The sequence below is a fragment of the Typopeltis vanoorti genome, chromosome 20 (genome assembly GCF_054136105.1).
Source record: "Typopeltis vanoorti isolate ZY-2024b chromosome 20, IOZ_Tvanoo_1.0, whole genome shotgun sequence".
Taxonomy (NCBI): domain Eukaryota; kingdom Metazoa; phylum Arthropoda; class Arachnida; order Uropygi; family Thelyphonidae; genus Typopeltis; species Typopeltis vanoorti.
Genome location: NC_143568.1, coordinates 7,511,257 through 7,532,142, shown reverse-complemented (window position 1 = coordinate 7,532,142; position 20,886 = coordinate 7,511,257). Strand labels below are relative to the sequence as shown.

Sequence of the window (20,886 nt, the reverse complement as noted above, 5' to 3'; positions counted from 1 at the left end):
ATTTACATCATTACTAACTTCCTATCTATAATTTTCCTCCAAATCAGTCTGTTACTTGTCAAGAATCCAGCATTATCAGATCTTATATTTCTATCGTCTAAGGCACTTTTTACCATATCAATCTACCTATATCTTGGTCTTCGTCTGGGTGGTTTTCTTGACAACCTGACAGAGAACACTTGTTTTGCTAATCTTTCCTCGTCCATTCTGTTCAAGTGACCATACAACCTGAGATTAGCTCTGCTAACACATTCCTGGATGCTGACAATGTCAAGTTCTTTCCTAATACCCTCTTTTTTAATATGATATTGCCGTTGATGCTATCTGTTTGTGCCTCTTATCTTTCTCAGGACTCTCATATCTGCGGTCTCTAGTCTTTGATCAAGTGTTTTACTTCTGACCCACCTCTCAGATCCATGAGTTAAAACTGGTTTGAACACTGTCTTGTATACAGTTCATTTAGTGTTCTGACTAATTTCTCTCTCATTCCATATGAATTTATTCAATTGACTTCCTACCATACAAGCTTTGTTGATTCTGTTGTCTATTTCTATATTTAATTTAGCGTCTTCACTAAAAATCGTGCCGAAGTAGCTGAAATGTTTTCCTTGTTCCACAGGTTCTCCATATACAGTGCAGTTCACATTTTCAATGATTCTGCCTATTTTCATTGTCTTTGTTTTGTTATTGCTGACTTTCATACCATATCTATTACACCAGTTATTCAGTTTAGTCAAGTAATCTTGCAGACTTCTAGTGGATTTATTTAGAAGTATATCATCGTCTGCATTTGTTGTTGTTTTTATATAAATTTTCATTAGATTCATATTTATTAAGAAATATGATTATTTTTCTTTTATAAGCTGCACAAATTGAATTGCATTTAATTTGATCAATGAATTAAGTTGCAAAAATACAGAGAGTTACCAATCAGTGATAACTTCTATTGTGCACTAGAGAAAAAACTCCATTTCACAGTGCAAACTTTCTGTTCCAACATAAAAATGTACACATATTCACATGGAGAGAAGAGGCAAGGAATAAGAGGAAAGTCTCATTGATTATGTTTTTGTTGATAGGGATGTTTTCTCCCTGGTGCAGGACACCAGAGTGTACAGAGGATTTGAAATTGGAAGTGATCACTATTTAGTCTTGAGCAGGATAAAATTGAATTTCATATTGAAAAGAATGCCATGTAAGAAAGTTTTAAAGCGAATAAAAGTTGAGTAGCTCTCAGGTGTGAACTGTAGATTAAAATACACAAAGATTATTGGGATAAAAATGAAAGAGTTTGAGAACAAGAACCAAACCTTGGAGATTCTGTGGCAAACTTTGAAGAAAACTCTGATTGATTCAGCCAGAGAGGCATGAGGTGAGGTTGTCTGCAAGGATAAAAAAATCAGAACTCTATGGTGGACACAGGAAGTTAAAGAGGCAGTGAAGGAAAAGAAGAAAGCATATCAAAAGTTCCTGGCAAATAAGTCAGCTTGTGCTCTTAGAGAATACAGAGACAAATGTAAGAAAGCTAAACACTGTGTAAAACTAGCTAACAAAAGTCATGGGAGGACTTTGGCAAGAACATAGAAAATAAATATCAAGAAGGTGGTAAGATATTCTGGAGGTTGTTGAAGAAGCTTAGAAATGGAGAAAAGAGTGCTGTAAAAGGAGTTAGAGATGATAAAGGTGAAATGAAAACAGGAGAAAAAGATATCTTTGAAGTATGGAGTAATTACTTTGAAAAACTGCTAAATGAAACAAGCAGTGATGGCAGCAGAGTGGCAAAAAACACTGATCAGGCATGCAGTCAGGAATATATGCTTGAAGTAGAAAATGCCATCAAAGGCTTGAAATGTGGAAAGGCAACAGGAGTAGATGATATTAAACCAGAAATGCTGAAGTATGGTGGTATAAGGTCTTACAGTGGCTGCACTGCATAGTTCAGAGGTCCTGTACAGAGGGACGAATTCCTGATGATTTAATAGAGCCCTAATAGTACCCATATATAAAAAAAAAGGAAAATAAAACTGAATTTGGGAATTACAGAGGTATTTCCCTACTGAGTGTTCCTGGCAAGATCTATGCCAAAATACTTGAGAAATGGTTGAGAAGAATTGTGGAAGAAAAGCTTGGTGAAGAACAAGCTGGATTCAGGCCAAATAGAAGCTGTCAGGATCAGATTTTCACTTTACGAGAATTAGTCAAGAAAACATGGGAATATGACAAAGATCCATATTTAAGTTTTGTCGATCTGGAAAAGGCATACGACAAGGTGCCAAGAGAGAAGCTATTCAATACACTACATTTAAATGGTGTCAATGGGGCATTATATCAAGCAATGCTTATTCTTTATTTGAGTTGCAAGTCAGCAGTTAGAATTGAAGGAAGTACAGGAAGATGGTGGTTTAATGTTAAATCTGGTGTAAGACAAGGATGTACATTATCCTCTCTGTTATTCCTTATCTGGATCACATTATGAAGAAAGTGGTATTAAACATTTATTATTCTTCCTTGAAATAAGGTTGACAGGCTTTTTAAGGAAAGGGGGTCTCTTCCTTAATTTCGAAAAAAATCCGCTACAAATTTGCAAGATTCCCTGACTAAATCGAATAACTGTTGTAATAGATATGGTATGAAGGTTAGTAATAAAAAGACAAAGACGATGAAAATAGGTAGAATCGTTGAAAATGTCAACTGTGTTTTGAATGGGGAACCTGTGGAGCAAGGAAAACATTTCAGCTACTTAGGCACGATTTTTAGTGAAGATGGTAAATTAAATATGGAAATAGACAACAGAAGCAACAAAGCTGGTATGATAGGAAGTCAATTGAATTAATTCATATGGAATAAGAGAGAAATTTGTCGGAACACAAAATTAGCTGTATACAAGACAGTGTTCAAACCAGTTTTAACTTATGGATCTGAGAGCTGGGTCAGAAGTAAAATACTTGACCAAAGACTAGAGACCGCAGATATGAGAGTCCTGAGAAAGATTATGGGCATGAACAGATGGCATCAATAGCAATATCATATTAAAAACAAGGATATTAGGAAATAACTTGACATTGTCAGCATCCAGGAATGTGTTAGCAGAGCTAATCTCAGGTTGTATGGTCACTTGAACAGAATGGACGAGGAAAGATTAGCAAAACAAGTGTTCTCTGCCAGGTTGGCAGGAAAATGATCCAGAGGAAGACCAAGATATAGGTGGATTGATACGGTACAAAGTGCCTTAGACGATCGAAAATAAAAGTACAGTTTTTTCCTCCCTGCATTTTGTTTTTCTATATGCCTTATTTATTCTTATTAATATATCACTTCTGTTGAGATAGATCTTAAAAAGCAGCAAAATACCAACACCATGCTAATTCTACTTATAATTGTACTTGGTATCAAATAATAATTTGATACCAAGGATATACATTTATTATTCTTCCTTAATTTTGAAAAAAATTGTTAATAACCTGGTGTCTGACCCCATGATAACTAACCACATGGTTAGAAAAGGCCAAGAGTTTGTGGTGAATTGGTATAATGGAAAACAATTTTAAACAGAATATTATATAATAATAGATAACTAAAAGAACAAGACTTAACTACACAGTCAAAAATAATCGAAATACCAACAGATATATATAATAATTTAACTAATATCTGCTAAAAAATAACTTGGCTGAGCAACACATTTACTGCCTCTGCTACTCAAGATGACACTAGCGCCACCCATACTATACTGAATGTTTTCAACATTTATTTATAATGGCAGAGAAGACCTTTTTTTTTCAATAAAAACAATTTAAGTCATAAGTGTTAGAAGCAAAAGTGTAGTAAATGGTATGATTAATAAAATAAATAAATATTTCTGTATCAGTTATAAAATGCATGAATTTTTTCTTTACCAACTGATAAACACACTAATGCATAGTACTTCAAAACTGGTAGTTTTATCCAGCATAAAAATTAGCCATAGCATTAACAAAAGCTTATGAATTGACCCGATCTTGGATTAAACACATGATTATGATGTATTAGGTGACTGTGGTGTACACCCAATTTGACGTCTGACTAGTGACATGTTTGACTGACTGGTGCACAAGCACAAAATTTTTCAAGTCCTGTATGTTTTTTTGGTGGTTGAAAAAGTAATGTAAAATATTGTGAATTGAAATATAGTAGTTTTTATATTTATGTCAATAAATATAATTTAAATTGCAGTTTATTCACTCATAAAAATTATGCCTCTTCTCCTAAAAAAAAACATAGTTAATTTAATATTTGATTATGGTTAATAATTTTATGTCAAAAACTATCGTTGTTAACGTCAACTTGAGTTGTGCAAAAAAAAAAATTTTTTTTTTGCACTACTCAAGTTTTCATTTTCGATTTCATAGAACTTCTGTAAACTTTCCCAGTCATCACAATAAACTCTGAAAAGTATTTTAGAATGATTTAGAAATATCTTTAGGAGAGAAATTTTATCTGCTTGATTACATTACATTGCATGTTTCAGCAAAACATATGTAAATGTGTGTGTGTGTGTGTGTGTGTGTGTGTGTGTGTGTGTGTGTGTGTTATGATTGATTTACTCAGCTGAGAGACATATTTTTGAAAAGATTAAATGACTATAACCCGAGAGAGTAAAAAAAATAGAAAACATTTTTTTAAATTTAAATAAACTGCACAATTAGTTTCATCTTCTTAGAAGACTTCTTCAGGTGCATAACATAAGGGAAATACCAACAAACATTGTGAGAGAAAATCTGTACATTAAAGTGTTAACGTATTAACATTTTGAAGCCTTTCTGCGTATCTCTTCATTGTTGGGTATGCACACACATTCAAGGTCTCGTGCACACCACAGTTGGATAGCAGAGCAATGATAGTCTGAGAGATTATAGCTGAGGTTAGTGTTGAGATGTACTGGATGTAGGATTCTACAATTCTTCTTTCCAGTTCATAGCATCGAAAGATATTTTCTTATTTGTCCCATATGACTCAATGAATGATAGAGCTTTTGTCGTTAACATCAGCACAATTCAGGACATGGTTCAACAGAGCACTTGTTCTGGTTCTGCTACCATATATGACATCTCTTTTATGTTCCTCTAGATGTAATTCAATGGATTTTTCAATCTGGCTAAAATAAGGTATGTTGCATTTGCACTAAGTACGGTAAATGCTGGGATATTTCAGGTTGTTATGTTTTTGTTTGGACATTCTGAGCAAGGAACGAGGTTTAAGTAGGGGAATGAAAGAGATCTAGATGTCATGATTTTTGGCTAATTTTGATGAAATAGAACTGATATATCATAGGGATATGTAGCCTTTTTCACTATTTCTATCTTCAATATCGCAAGGAAGTGGATTGAAGTAGTAGCATATTAACTGTTTGTTTTGAATAACAATTTTGCTGAGAGGTTGTAAGAACTATCCACCTGAAAAACTTGGCATTATATCTACACTAGGCAAACGTGCTCACTCCCTACTCTGTGAAGAAGATATTAACAAAGAACTTAAATTTCTTCTTAAACATTGAAGTTAAAAACTGTAACTTATTAAAACCTATACCTATTTGTAGTATTCTATGTGATGTGGGCTGATAAACCTATAAATTATATGAAAGTTTTGCAATGCAGAAAAATTTAAAAATATGATGACCTGATATTTTAACTGTTGACAAACATCTGAATGTTATGAAAATGGGAAAAAAATTAGTATAAGATTGTTGCTTTAATTTAATTGTTTAGTGCTTTTTAAGTTAATCTGTACTTAGTTCTTGATACATGTAATATACTAAAATGTTGATTACTTTTGTGCTACATCTTTTTTTTTGAACTGGGGAAGCAAAATAATCAAATGTTATACTCCAAAGCATAACATTTAGACATTGTAGAAAGTTTTTTTCACTTGGTTGCAAAGTAAATATTGGCAAGTATAATTAATGTTTGGCATCTTACCACAAAGCTATTGAAAGTAAAACCTACTGTCACAGAAACATTGTTGCATTCCTCTGCATTTGGCAAAATTGTTTTATGATATATACACACATATACATGCAGAAAGAGAGAAAGAGAGAGATATTACAAATATTGCATTTTGTATTCATTCTATATAATAACTAAGTGGTAAGTTGCTTATCACCCAATTTCAATCCCAACTTGTTAATAAACAAGTCTTTAATTACTGAATGCATGTTTAGTCTTCATGACAAATAACTTATGCAGTGTTTGTTTTCTCTTTACCCAGTACTGTATAATTATTTCAACCTTTTGTGCACAGTTACACACACATACACAAATAGATTTTATAATTATATATATATATATATATATAATCTTTCTCATGATATTTGTGACGTGATTTTAAATAAATTTATTATTTTTCTTATTAAGTAAATTTATTGGTTCTGTTATTTGTAGTGAACGTCATGGGAAATTGCTTTTCTTCGGGTTCAGAAGATATTCCTCGATCTTCAAGTAAAGAAAGTTTTACAGATCCTTTCGAATTTTCAAGAGGAAATGGCTGTGGGATCCCAAAAAATTTATCAAATCCTCCTGAGTTGAGATATACAAAATCTCCAACAACGGGTTTAGGTCAGATAAACAATATGCACTATCCAAATCACGACTTAACAAGGTCTGGAAGTGTAGCAGGTTTGTTAATAATACTTAATGCAGAAAAGTAAAGTTTTGCTAAATCAAAATTTAATTAATTGAAGTTGTGTATTTCATTTTGCCATAAACATTTAAATTGCCACTTTGTTACCCTTCTCCTCAATAAAATAAGGTGTTGTTTTTACCTTTGTCTAAGTTCTGTTTCTAGACATACACAAAAGGAATAAATACACGTATATTGCTGTAATCGTATACATTTTGACCAGAACATTATTTATTTATAAGATAATAAATTTAGTTTAATCCTTTATCCAAGTGTAAGCAAACAAAGTTTGCACCTGAAAATATCTTCAGGACTGAGGTAAGGTGGTGCAACACCAGGCAACTTCGAGCAAAGGTGGACCAAGCTCTCATCACTCCTTGTCTCAGTATCTCCTATAATGCAAAGCACATCTCCTTGCGGACATATATACTGCTATGCATTAAGGGAATGGCCACTACCCAGACTGGTTTCGACCTTTATTGAGGTCTCGTCAGTGGGAGGCAGACCCAAACGTGGAGAAGACGTTTGGGCTTCTCCACGTTTGGGTCTGAGATTTCACTTATGAATAATACACTTCTCTAACGTTTCAAGTTCCTTAGTGTTAAAAGAGAGTTTGTGCTCTCTTAAGAAGGTTTCTGCCTGGTTTCTGAAGAGAACTAACCAGTTCAAAGCAGATGTCAGGCCAGTGAAACCTTATCAAAAAAGGACTAATTAGAAAGCGAATATATGGACACCTGAGTAACGTTCGTGTTTTCTAAATGGTTCGTGCTAAGGCAACTTATAAATGCCGGTGAGTGTATTCCAGTAAGCTCTCTGGTCAACTTATTAATTTTACTAAACTTTCTTGTTTCTACATTCAGCATTTGAAATAATGCTGGATCTAATATCCACTTGATTTTTATGATTTTTCAAGATGATATATTTAGTGAATGCTTGGTTCCCTGATGTTGTTTTCACTAGGGAACCAGGACGAACAGCAAAAAAGTCAGCTACTGGAACAAATCTGAAAGCACATCCCATCTCAACATCGCCAGAGATAAAGATTGGTACTATCAACATAAGAAGTCTTAATGGCAAAGAAATGGAGCTAGCTGAAGAATTAGATAAGTACCAGATCGATATCATTAGGGTGACTGAAACAAAAAAGACAAAAACTGGTGAGATCTTTCTGAGCAATAAATACAAAATGTTATATTCAGGAAATGACAATCAAGGAAAAGAAGGAGTAGCCATAATATTAAACACAAAATACGAGGCTAATCTTCTTGAATGGCAGGCAATCTCGAGTGATGTGTGCAAATATCAGAATGGGGAACTGGACAATGAGACTTATTTTTTGCCTATGGTCCCACAGAAGGTTCTACTAAGGTAGAAGTGAAGGAATTTTTTGAGGCTTTAGAAAAAGCAGCTGACACAATGAAAAATGAAAAGTTGTTCCTTGTTGGGGATCTAAATAGCAGAGTAGGAAATGATTGTCAGACATACAAAAATATTTGGGAAAATTTGGAGAAAAGAGCAAACCTAATAATAATGGCAAATACCTGTTGGATTTCTGCTCAGGATATGGACTGGTTATTACTAACACCATATTCCAACATAAAAATGTGCACAAATTTACACGGAGAGGAGATGCAAGGAATAAGAAAAGTCTCATTGACTATGTCATTGCTGATAGTGATATTTTCTCCCTGGTGCAGGACACCAGAGTGTACAGAGGATTTGAAATTGGAAGCGATCACTATTTAGTCTTGAGCAGGATAAAATTGAATTTCATATTGAAAAGAATAACATGTAAAAAAGTTTTAAAGCAAATAAAAGTTGAGCAGCTCTCAGATGTGAACTGTAGACTAAAATACACAAAGATTATTGAAGAAAAAGTGAAAGAGTTTGAGAACAGGAACCAAACCTTGGAGATTCAGTGGCAAGCCTCGAAGAAAACACTGATTGATTCAGCCAAAGAGGCATAAGGTGAGGTTGTCTGCAAGGATAGAAAAATCAGAACTCCATGATTTTAACACAGGAAGTTAAAGAGGCAGTGAAGGAAAAGAGGAAAGCATATCAAAAGTTCCTGGCAAATAAGTCAGCTTGTGCTCTGAGAGAATACAGAGACAAATGTAAGAAAGCTAAACACTGTGTAAAACTAGCTAAACAAAAGCCATGGGAGGACTTTGGCATAAACATAGAAAATAAATATTAAGAAGGTGTAAGATATTCTGGAGGTTGTTGAAGAAGCTTAGAAATGGAAGAAAGAGTGAGAGATGATAAAGGTGACATGAAAACGGGAGAAAAAGATATCATTGAAGTATGCAGTAATTGCTTCGAAAAATTGCTAAATGAAACAAGCAGTGATAGCACAGTGGTAAAAAACACTCAACAGGCATACGGTCAGGAATACATATCCATACTTGAAGAAGTAGAAAAAGCCATCAAATGCTTCAAATGTGGAAAGGCAGTAGGAGTAGATGATATTCAACCAGAAATGCTGAAGTATGATGGTATAAAAGTCTTACCTTGGCTGCACTGCATAGTTCAGAAAGCCTGGACAGAGGGACGAATTCCCGATGATTGGAGTAGAGCTCTAATAGTACCCATATATAAAAAGGGAAATAATACTGAATGTGAGAATTACAGAGGTATTTCCCTACTGAGTGTTCCTGGCAAGATCTATGCCAGTATACTTGAGAAACGGTTAAGAAGAATTGTGGAAGAAAAGCTTGGTGAAGAACAAGCTGGATTCAGGCCAAATAGAGACTGTTAGGATGAGATTTTACCTTTACAACAACGATTGAGAAGAGTTGTGAAAGAAAAGCTTGGTGAAGAACAAGCTGGATTCAGGCCAAATAGAGGTTGCAGGATCAGATCTTCACTTTACGACAAATAGTTGAGAAAGCATAGGAATATAACAAAGATCTGTATTTAAGTTTTGTCAATCTGGAAAAGACATATGACAAGGTGCCAAGAGAGAAGCTATTCAATACGCTACAGTTATATGGTGTCAATGGGGCATTATATCAAGCAATACTTAGTCTTTATTTGAGTTGTAAGTCAGCAGTTAGAATTGAAGTAAGTACAGGAAGATGGTTTAATGTTAAATCTGGTGTGAGACAAGGATGTGCATTATCCCCTCTGTTATTCATTATCTATATGGATTTATAAGGAAAGTGGTATTAAACATGAGGTCAGAATTGGAGATGTCAATTTGCTTTATGCGGACGATGTTATACTTCTAAATAAATCCGCTACAAGTTTGCAAGATTCTCTGACTGAATTGAATAAATGTTGTAATATATATGGTATGAAGGTCAGCATTAAAAAGACAAAGACAATGAAAATAGGTAGAATTGTTGAAAATGTCAACTGTGTTGTGAACTGGGAACCTTTGGAACAAGTAAAACATTTCAGCTACTTAGACACGATTTTTAGTGAAGATGGTAAATTAAATATGGAAATAGACAACAGAATGATCAAAGCTGATATAGTAGGCAGTCAATTGAATAAATTCATATGGAATAAGAGAGAAATTAGTCAGAACACTAAATTAGCTGTATACAAGACTGTTCAAACCACTTTTAACTTATGGATCTGAGAGCTGGGTCAGAAATAAAAACTCTTGACCAAAGAATAGAGATCACAGATATGAGAGTACTGAGAAAGATTATAGGCGTGAACAGATGGCATCAATGGCAATATCATATTAAAAAAGAGGATATTAGGAAAGAACTTGACATTGTCAGCTTCCAGGAATGCGTTAGCAGAGCTAATCTCAGGTGGTATGGTCACTTAAACAGAATGGGCGAGGAAAGATTAGCAAAACAAGTGTTCTCTGCCAGGTTGGCAGGAAAACGACCCAGAGGAAGACCAAGATATAGATGGATTGATACGGTGTAAAGTGTCAATCATAACTATCATATCCTGTACATCCCTTGAGGGTACATATCAGGAATTTGATGATGATGATGATATTTAGTAAAGAGTAAACGAATTATAAAATGTTAATACCAGAAACCTTACATTTAATATTTTTATTTTAAAATTTTCAGCTAAGGTTCATAGCCATTGTCAATATAGTTATAGGAAAACTCAAAGAACAATTTAATTGACAGCATGTGATATTATGTGCAATATCAGCTGCAGGAGAATAGTGTGATCTGTATTAATAGATATTTAAAATAAATTACAATAAATTGATTTAGTTAATTATTTTTAAATAATAAACAAAATTTAATTACAATTATGGAACACATGAATGGTGAATATTGGTTAATATAACTTCCAAAATTGAGAAAGTTTTAGGCAACGTTTTTGTTCAGATTCGGGTTATAATGTGTGCTTCACTACTTTCTTTGTATAGTCTTTCTAGAAGAAAGTAACTTTTGTGTAACACTTTGGAGTCTTGGAAACTTAGTCGAAAGATTTTTATAATAAAAATACTAAATATGTTTGTGTTATTAATATTTTATAATGAATTCTTCTACATATGTCTTGATTTTCAGATGAATTAGTAAAGAGTAACAGTCAAAGAAAATAGAGTATTTAATAAATTAAATATAATAAATTAAATTAAAATTAACTGAATGGGAACAGATACCCTATTAGAGTGAATGGGCATTTCAGCTTATCTGTACTGTGATCTAGATTCTAGGAAAGGAAGTGTAAGAAATTTCTGTCTTTAGAAAGGTCAGCTGAAATACAAAGCAGTAAACAAAAAATAATTTTTTTTTTGAAGAGTTAAATAGCAGGCTAAGGTATTAATTCCAATCATTGAAATTGTCAGTTTGCTTGGCTAAGTAAAGAGCATCTCCATTTTCCACCTGACAGGCTGTGGATTCAGTGCTTGGCTTAGTAAAGTGCAACTGCATTCTCCACCTAACTGGCTGTGGATTCAGTGGAAACTGAATCCACAGCCTGTATGGTTGTTTATGAAATATCTTTAGGTGGTAGATGATTTTTGTTGCCTGGTGTGAAATTGCCACCATGCTTATTGGAGACTTTGAAGTTACTTAAAAACTTCCATGTTTGGTCTTTAAAGCAGGATTTCTGGATTTTCTAACCATCATCCCAGCAATGATTCTAATATACACAGGTTTACAAATTTTCATGAGTGGTATTTGTATTTTTTTTTTTTTTTTTTAAATAATAATTAAACTGTAGAAATGAATATAATTTGCATCACCTTTATGCTTGACACAACTTTCATGTTCAAATATGTTTTTTGAATTTCATGTTATTTAGTAGCATTTGTTTTTTTATGAACTGTTAATAAATATGAATTTCTTATACAAAAAATATTTATTAACATAAATTTAATTAAAAAGTTAAATTTTTTGCACAAAATAAATATAAATTGTCATGTGTGTACATGTCTACTTAATGTTCTTATTAAGTAGACTTAATAATAATAAGTCTTAATCAAATCTTCTGTAGTTTTTTGCAGAGGATGTGTATCAAAGATGATTTATTTCACATGTAAATGTCCAGTCTCTGTAATAGTTTAATTATGTAATAACAAAAATGTAAAAAAAAATTATGATAATCTTACCCATAAAAGATTGTAAACCTTATCAAATTCCTGATATGTACCCTCAAGGGATGTACAGGATATGATAGTATTACATGAAAAACTTACATCATTACTAACTTCTTATCTGCAATTTTCCTCCAAATCAACCTGTTAACTGACAAGACTCCAACATTATCAGATCTTATATTTCTATCTTCTAAGGCACGTTTTACTGTATCAATCCATCTATATTTTGGTCTTCTTCTGGGTCTTTTTCCTGCCAACCTAGCAGAGAACACTTGTTTTGCTAATCTTTCCTCTCCCATTCTGTTTGTGACCATACTACCTTAGATTAGCTCTGCTAACACATTCCTGGATGCTAATGTCGAGTTCTTTTCTAATTTCCTCGTTTATAATATGATATCTTTCTCAGGACTCTCATATCTGCGGTCTCCAGTCTGGTCAAGTGTTTTACTTCTATCCCAGCTCTCAGATCCATAAGTTAACGGTTTGAACACTCTCTTGTATACAGTTAATTTAGTGTTTTGACTAATTTCTCTTATTCCATATAAATTTATTCAGTTGACTTCCTACTATATCAGCTTTATTTATATAAAGGCTATATAATCCAGTTCCTTTGCTTTAGAGACCAATGTGACACTTTTTTTAAGCTACTTTAGGTTTCTGAGAAGGGTGGTGATCTGCCATTTAAGCTTTTGCAAGCATCTGTGCCATGGCAGGATTTGAGCCAGCAACCTATTGTTTGTGGAGCATGCACTGCCAACTAAGCTAGCATCTATTTGTAACATATAATATTTCATATAATCACAAACATTTTTAGCATGAAACTTAAAAGTAAACAAAGAAGATGAGGTATGATAAATATTGGAAAGAAATCTATTTCTGCACCAAGGAGTGGAGCAAAATGAAGTGCTCTGCCTCTAGAAGATTGTCCCATCTGTACCATGAGTTACCTCGATATGCATTGGTTTTCAATAATTTTACTAACCACCTAGTTAGTTGAGACCATTGTAATCGACAGATCTAAACCACATGATGGACCTGAAAAGCAGAGAGGTGTGTGTGTGGGGTGGGGGGTTCTAGATTCTAGAATACAGAACTTGTGGTACCTAACTGGGCTAAACTACAGAGATCTGAAATGCTGTGGAACTGAATACTCAGGCTTTCTTGAACTGGTGAACTCTGATTGTAGTAATATAATCCTCTGTCTTTCCCATTTATTTTGGTGTGCTTTGTTGGTAATGCCTGGTTTATCCAGCTGGTATGGATTAAGCTATCATTCTTGAAGATAAAAAAAGGTGGAGAATGGAGATGCTCTTTACTTAGCCAAGCAAACTGACAATTTCAATGTTTGGAATTAATACCTTAGCCTGCTAAAAGTTGAGCATACAGGACTTGAAGTGTGACAGTAACACAACTCAGAGGAAAATGAAAATTCATGAACTTCCACTAAGGTAGAAGTTTGAGTTTTTATCTTCTTTTTTTATCTTTTAAATGAATTTCATTGCCTCATCATGCTTTACTTATTTGAGTCTTGAAGTGACTAAATCTACTTTTGAACTTTAGAGTAAAAGTTTTGTCTTCTTCCATCCCCCCCCCCCTCGTAATATAAGAGAGATATTTAGGATTACAGCAGTTTTCATGAAGAGTTCTTCATTTCTTCTATTTAGAGAATAGAGTTTTATTCAAGGAGCTTCTAGGTAGTGTACAGTATCATATCTACTGCCAAAGTGTGCTAGAATAGTGGTGCTGAGTAATAGTATATGGGGTGGAGGCATTGGTGAGGCTACAGTTGCCACAAGGAATTGAATAAATTGTAGGACTTATGCATCCCAAGAATTCATCACTTCATAAACCATTGGCCCTGCTAACTTTGTTTTTGTTCTTCCTAACATTTTTAATTTTCTATTTTATTGATAATATAAGATAATTTCCTCCCACCACTCCAGGCATATCCCCATTCTTCTATTTTCTTGCCGGTGAAAAATCAGATATTGATTGAGGTATGTCTAGAATGGTAAAGTCTCTTGAGAAAAATATGAAAAACTCTTGAATCTAAAAACTAATGCTCCAGAGTTGCCTCTTCTCTCTCCCTTTTTACATTCCTATATCACTAGTATTTATCATGCAGCATATTGCTACCATATTCCTAAGAAAGGAAATAAAAGCATGATCGCAATTATGTTTTGCTACTCTTATCTTGGTTCAGAAATTTCTTTAATAAAGCTATAATAAACAAACTGATTATTATAGTGCTTCTGAGACTTGTGTGGGTAGAGAATATGTTACATAACTGTCCATGATATTACCACATAGAGACTGTTCAATGAATAAATCATGATTTATTATTAAGATCTCCACTGGTTTCACATGGATTATTCTTCAGGACAGTGACATAAAACTACTTAATATTACAGTAATGGAATTTACAACATGTAAGCTAACAGTAGTGTAGAACATTTAAGATAGACCATCAGTGCTGCACATGCTAGAATCATAATAAATTTAGTTTAATCCTTTATTCAAGTGTGAGCAAACAAGGTTTGCACCTGAAAATATCTTTAGGACTGAGGTAAGGTAGTACAACACCAAGCAACTCATAGCAAAGGTGGCCAAGCTACCATCACTCCTATCTCAGTGTCTCCCATAATGTAAAACACAACTCCTTGCGGATATGTATAGTGTTATGCATTAAGGGAAGGGGCCACTACCATACCGATTTACATCATTACTAACTTCCTATCTACAATTTTCCTCCAAATCAGTCTGTTACTTGTCAAGACTCCAACATTGAATGATATAATCACGTAATCACAAGAAAGATATTTATTTAACCAAATATTTCGGTCTGGAAATAGCAGACCATCGTCGGTGGTATTACAAGAACAGTTTAAAAAATATACAAGCTAGAATACTAACAATAGATCGTTGAAATTAGAACATGCCGCGTGATGTTATATCACTAAGTATGAAACGAAATATTTTGAAGTAGAAACATGATTGAATTTGCTATTAAAAAAAAAAAAAAAAAAAAAAAAAAAAAAAAAAAAAAATTAATGAGTAATCTTGATTAGGCTTTCCCAGATTTTTGATATAGATATGCAGTCATTACGATTCAGGTTGGGATGATGGAGCAAGGCCTCCGCGCTTTCCTTGAACAAACGTTCGAACCTATAACGGGATCTATGTAAGAGGCGCGTTTTGGACCAAAGGATGCTGTGGTCAGTTTCAATCCCGTGTTGAGCCAAACCAGACTTTTCAGGTTTATTGTGAAGAATGGATGATTGATGTTCTTGGATTCTTTTTTCAAGAGAACGTCCAGTCTGTCCAAAGTAAGAGAGATCACAGTTGCAAGGAATTTGATAAATTCCTTAAGGAATATAACATCAAGGAATTTGATAAAGATATTTATCAAATTCCTTGCAACTGTGATCTCTCTTACTTTGGACAGACTGGACGTTCTCTTGAAAAAAGAATCCAAGAACATCAATCATCCATTCTTCACAATAAACCTGAAAAGTCTGGTTTGGCTCAACACGGGATTGAAACTGACCACAGCATCCTTTGGTCCAAAACGCGCCTCTTACATAGATCCCATTATAGGTTCGAACGTTTGTTCAAGGAAAGCGCGGAGGCCTTGCTCCATCATCCCAACCTGAATCGTAATGACTGTATATCTATATCAAAAATCTGGGAAAGCCTAATCAAGATTACTCATTAATTTTTTTTTTTTTTTTTTTTTTTTTTTTTTTTTTTTTTTTTTTTAATAGCAAATTCAATCATGTTTCTACTTCAAAATATTTCGTTTCATACTTAGTGATATAACATCACGCGGCATGTTCTAATTTCAACGATCTATTGTTAGTATTCTAGCTTGTATATTTTTTAAACTGTTCTTGTAATACCACCGACGATGGTCTGCTATTTCCAGACCGAAATATTTGGTTAAATAAATATCTTTCTTGTGATTACGTGATTATATCATTCAGTCTTATGTCGCAAGTATCCTTAAAACAACAAGACTCCAACATTATCAGATCTTATATTTCTATCGTCTAAGGCACTTTACACCGTATCAATCCATCTACATCTTGGTCTTCCTCTGGGTCGTTTTCCTGCCAACCTGGCAGAGAACACTTGTTTTGCTAATCTTTCTTTGCCGATTCTGTTTAAGTGACCATACCACCTGAGATTAGCTCTGTTAACACATTCCTGGATGTTGGCAATATCAAGTTCTTTCCTAATATCCTCGTTTTTAATATGATATTGCCATTGATGCCATCTGTTCATGCCTCTAATCTTTCTCAGGGCTCTCATATCTGCGGTCTCTAGTCTTTGGTCATGTGTTTTACTTCTGACCCAGCTCTCAGATCCATAAGTTAAAACTGGTTTGAACACTGTCTTGTATACAGCTAATTTAGTGTTCCGACTAATTTCTCTTTTATTCCATATGAATTTATTCAATTGACTTCCCACCATACCAGCTTTGTTGATTCTGTTGTCTATTTCCATATTTAATTTACTATCTTCACTAAAAATCGTGCCTAAGTAACTGAAATGTTTTACTTGTTCCACAGGTTCTCCATTCACAACACAGTTGACATTTTCAATGATTCTGCCTCTTTTCATTGTCTTTGTCTTTTTATTGCTGACCTTCATACCATATCTATTACAACAGCTATTCAATTTAGTCAGAGAATCTTGCAGACTTGTTGCGGATTTATTTAGAAGTATAATATCGTCTGCATAAAGCAAAGAGCTGACATTAACATCTCCAATTTTGATATCATGTTTAATACCACTTTCCTTCATAATGTGATCCATATAGATAATGAATAACAAGGGGATAATATACATCCTTGTCTCACACCAGATTTAACATTAAACCATCTTCCTGTACTTCCTTCAATTCTAACTGCTGACTTACAACTCAAATAAAGACTAATATCCTCGTTTTTAATATGATATTGCCATTGATACCATCAGTTCTCGCCTCTAATCTTTCTCAGGACTCTCATATCTGCGGTTTCTAGTCTTTGGTCAAGTGTTTTACTTCTGACCCAGCTCTCAGATCCATAAGTTAAAACTGGTTTGAACACTGTCTTGTATACAACTAATTTCTTTTTAATTGGAAGCATTTTGGATTGGGAACATATACTTCTCTATTTCTTGTTTGTCCTGACTTTTTTTTTTAAGATGTTTAATATCATTTTTTGATTATATTCATTTTGTGAAAGAATGAAACAAGTTTTTTGCTTAGTTTCCTCTTTTTCTGCACTGCTGGAGATTTTTTTTTTTTTATGTTACTCCCCTCCCACCCATGAAAGGTTATAAACCCTATAGTATAGAAATCTCATTAGTACCATGAATGAGCTAAGGATTTTTACTCCTATTTTTATTAATTTATTTATTTTTACATAGTCTAGAAACCCTTGCTCTAGAGACCAAGCATGGAACATTTTCAAACTTTTTCAAGCCACTTGAGGCCCTCAGTAAGAAGGCTTGTGGTCTCACACCTGGCAGTGATATTCATCTCCCACCTAAAGATAGTCATAAACTTCCATGTCCACAGTGGGATTTGAACCTGCAGTCTATATTGGTTAGGGAGTGGTTACATTATGTCTTGTGGAATTTTTATAATCTTATTTTCTGTGACAGATAGTGGTGGAATTTTGCATCTTCTGTGTACATGGATGGATAGTTATAGACTGAATAGCAGAGATTATTCTCTTTGGAAATCTCCAGGAGGAGTATTTTAAAAAAGGCAGGGATCTGTTTTAATTCAGTAGTGAAGAAAACTTTGATAAGACATATATGCAGATTATGGTCCCCTGGGTTCTTAAAGGACAAGACATTTGAACTGGCCTATGGAATTGTGCATATAAGGACTGATTGAAAGAATGTAATGATCTTCAGAATTTCAGAAATAGATAGTATGACAGAAACATGGAAGTTAGTAAAGAGTACTTAAAGTATAGATGTAAGTGAAATATTGTAGTTTATGGCTGGTGCAGGTACTCAGATTCATCTCTGGAAACTGGCTAAGGATGTGGCCAAGAAATGTGAGGTCCAGTTTCTTTTCATGGTGAGTAATGAGTGTGTAGAATGGGCTACCGTTAGCTGTTGCGAGTGCATCTTTGGTGAATGCATTCAAAGAGAAGTATGGTAGGTATTTAAGCATGAGTGTCTAAATGGGCCCTCACTTGATGAGAGAGAGATCCCATGGAGTAGGCATTGCTAACATGACAATAGCAATGCCTATTCCAGGTCTTGAACAGATATCCAACAGGTGCATACTATTATTATTAGCTCTTTTCTCCAGATTTTTCAAAATATATTTCTGTTTGTCAGGTATTTATTTCTTACTTTGTTATTTGAATCTCCAGCAAACACTAGCTTTTCCTTTGTCAGCTATTCTCTAATGACCTAAAAAATTCTTTTACTGTTTTCTTTATGTGCATCCCACATATGCAAGGTTGTAAATCTATAGTTAGTACATTTATGCCTGTGGTTGAGCCAAGAGCCCAGAAACTCTGCTCTAGAGACTGAATATAGAACTTTTCCACTTTAGGTCTGCAACAAGCAGGGTAGTGGTTTCATACTAGACAACAAAATTCATCATTAAGTATGCTCAAGGAAGTCCGAGAACTAACCAAAAAAAAAAAAAAACCAGCTAATGCCTATTTGATCCCGTATAGGGAGTAGGCGGGGCTGTTTACCCTATCTAACTTTTGCAGACTGAGTGGGCAGTTCAATCTCCACTGGTAGCCAATCAGAAAGATAGCTGGCCCAAGGCTATCACTGATTCATCGGTACACAGTGAAGAAGGCCGCAAGCTAGTGCCGCCATCTCGTGGTCCCTAACCCTAACACAATATTTTTAATGTCTGAAAATAGTGTGGGTTCGATGGTTGATTTTCTTGAGTTTACGGGACGAAAAACCTGAGTTTCCGGGAGAAAAAACCCGCTTGCCCATGCCAGAGATCGACTTACTCGGGAACTGGTCGAAAAAAGGCTTAGAAAAATTTCCTCTAGTCAGCGACTAGATTTGAACCACCAAATCCTTTCTTCGTGCGGTCAAGCGCCGTAGAGTGCAAATGCCACTTCTACCGAGCTACACTATTTTTTAAATAAAAAAAAAAAAAGTGCCTTTATTCATGTTGTCTTATTTTTTTTTTAATTTTTTAATTTTTTTTACTTATCTGAATTAGTGATACTGATGTTTAAACATGTAAATATTTAAAATGTGATTTTAAATATTGTGGATTTTAATTTATTGATTTTTAATGGTTATTTATTATTATTATTTTTTATTACAGGAAAAGTTGTAGTTGCTTTGTATTTATATAATGCACGGGATAAAGGAAACTTAAGTTTTAGGAAAGGAGACAGACTTGTGGTTCTTGATGACAGGTAATAATCTTGGTACATTATACCTTAGCAGATTAATCTGCACAATTTTTTTTTTAAAGATATTTAATTATAATGGTACATTGTTATCTAAAGAATATACATATGTACTGAGCGGCCATTTTTATTAGAGACATTGTCCATTTCTTTGGTTATCATTTTTGTATGGGAATCTTCTCTATGGAGTCTGAAGACTCATTGTGGGAGGTCTAGACTACACACAATGCTTGAATGTATTCACCAATAATGCACTTACATCAATCAAGCAACAACTCATTCCATTGAAATTGTATAGTTTTATATACTTGGGATCAGAAGTTAATTGTAAAAATGATATCAGTACTGAGATTCAGAGGCATATTCTTTCTGCAAATAGATGCTTTTCAGAAACACCTCAAGTCACATCTGATCTCAAGAAAAACAAAGATAATGATGTACAAAGTGCTTGTAAGACCAGTGTTAACTTATTCCTCTGAAAACTGGGTACTGTTGACGATGACAAGTGAGCAATCAATAGACTGAAATTTTGAAATCAAGAGTCTTTCTCTGTGATGACCAGAGAAAGACTCTTGATAAAGTCAGTATGCTTCGTGTGCATTCCCATTGACATGTCCATATGAATGTTTACTTCAACCAGTTCATTTAATGTTAACTTGTCTATTGCGAAACATCAGCAAATGATATAGAAACACTGAAATAAAAGTGATTAATGTCACTTTTACAGGAGGCTGAATGCAACTCCAGGAATGTCTTGCATCTGTCTGGTTTGTATGTTGTGTACATTTATCTGAGATAAATCTACAAAGGGTTTATCTCAGAAATGTGAGGTTTTCAGATCCATGTTTATTGGGACCATTTCATTAGTTTTGGGGTGTAAAATATGCACTTTTCTGTGAATATAAATCACACATAATAATGATTATTAGGAACAGATATTCACAAAATAAATAATAAAAAATTTTTATTGTAAATATTTTGGCCTGAAACTAATAGGTACAGTCACAAAGTGAAGCTAGATAAAAGGAATATTATTCATTTTTACAGATCTGAGCCACATGCTGTAGTGCCACCGTACTGGTAGTTACAAAATAAAAAGAAATTGCAAATAAAACTAAAATAAATTAACTTTGAACTACAGTAAAATATTAAGAATCACACCATGTTGTGACAAACCAAAATTTTCAGGTTTATTGTGGTTGATATAAGACTGATGTTCTTGTAATCATTTTTTGACTGAATTCTTGTTTGTCCAAAGTACAAACAGAGGTAATCACTTTGAACTTGGTAAACACCACTGAGAGA

At 33.9% G+C, this 20,886-nt stretch overlaps 1 protein-coding gene across 1 annotated transcript in view; it reads left to right on the top strand.

Moving 5' to 3' along the window:
* The window catches only part of LOC150095215 (tyrosine-protein kinase Fyn-like), a 269,513-nt gene that overhangs the window by 64,088 nt on the left and 184,539 nt on the right, over window positions 1-20,886 (top strand). The window contains exons 4-5 of the mRNA XM_090410832.1: window positions 6,417-6,650; window positions 19,494-19,587. Coding sequence (XP_090266958.1) covers window positions 6,425-6,650; window positions 19,494-19,587 — 320 coding nt within the window. The 5' untranslated portion in view covers window positions 6,417-6,424. The remainder of the gene's footprint in view (window positions 1-6,416; window positions 6,651-19,493; window positions 19,588-20,886) is intronic.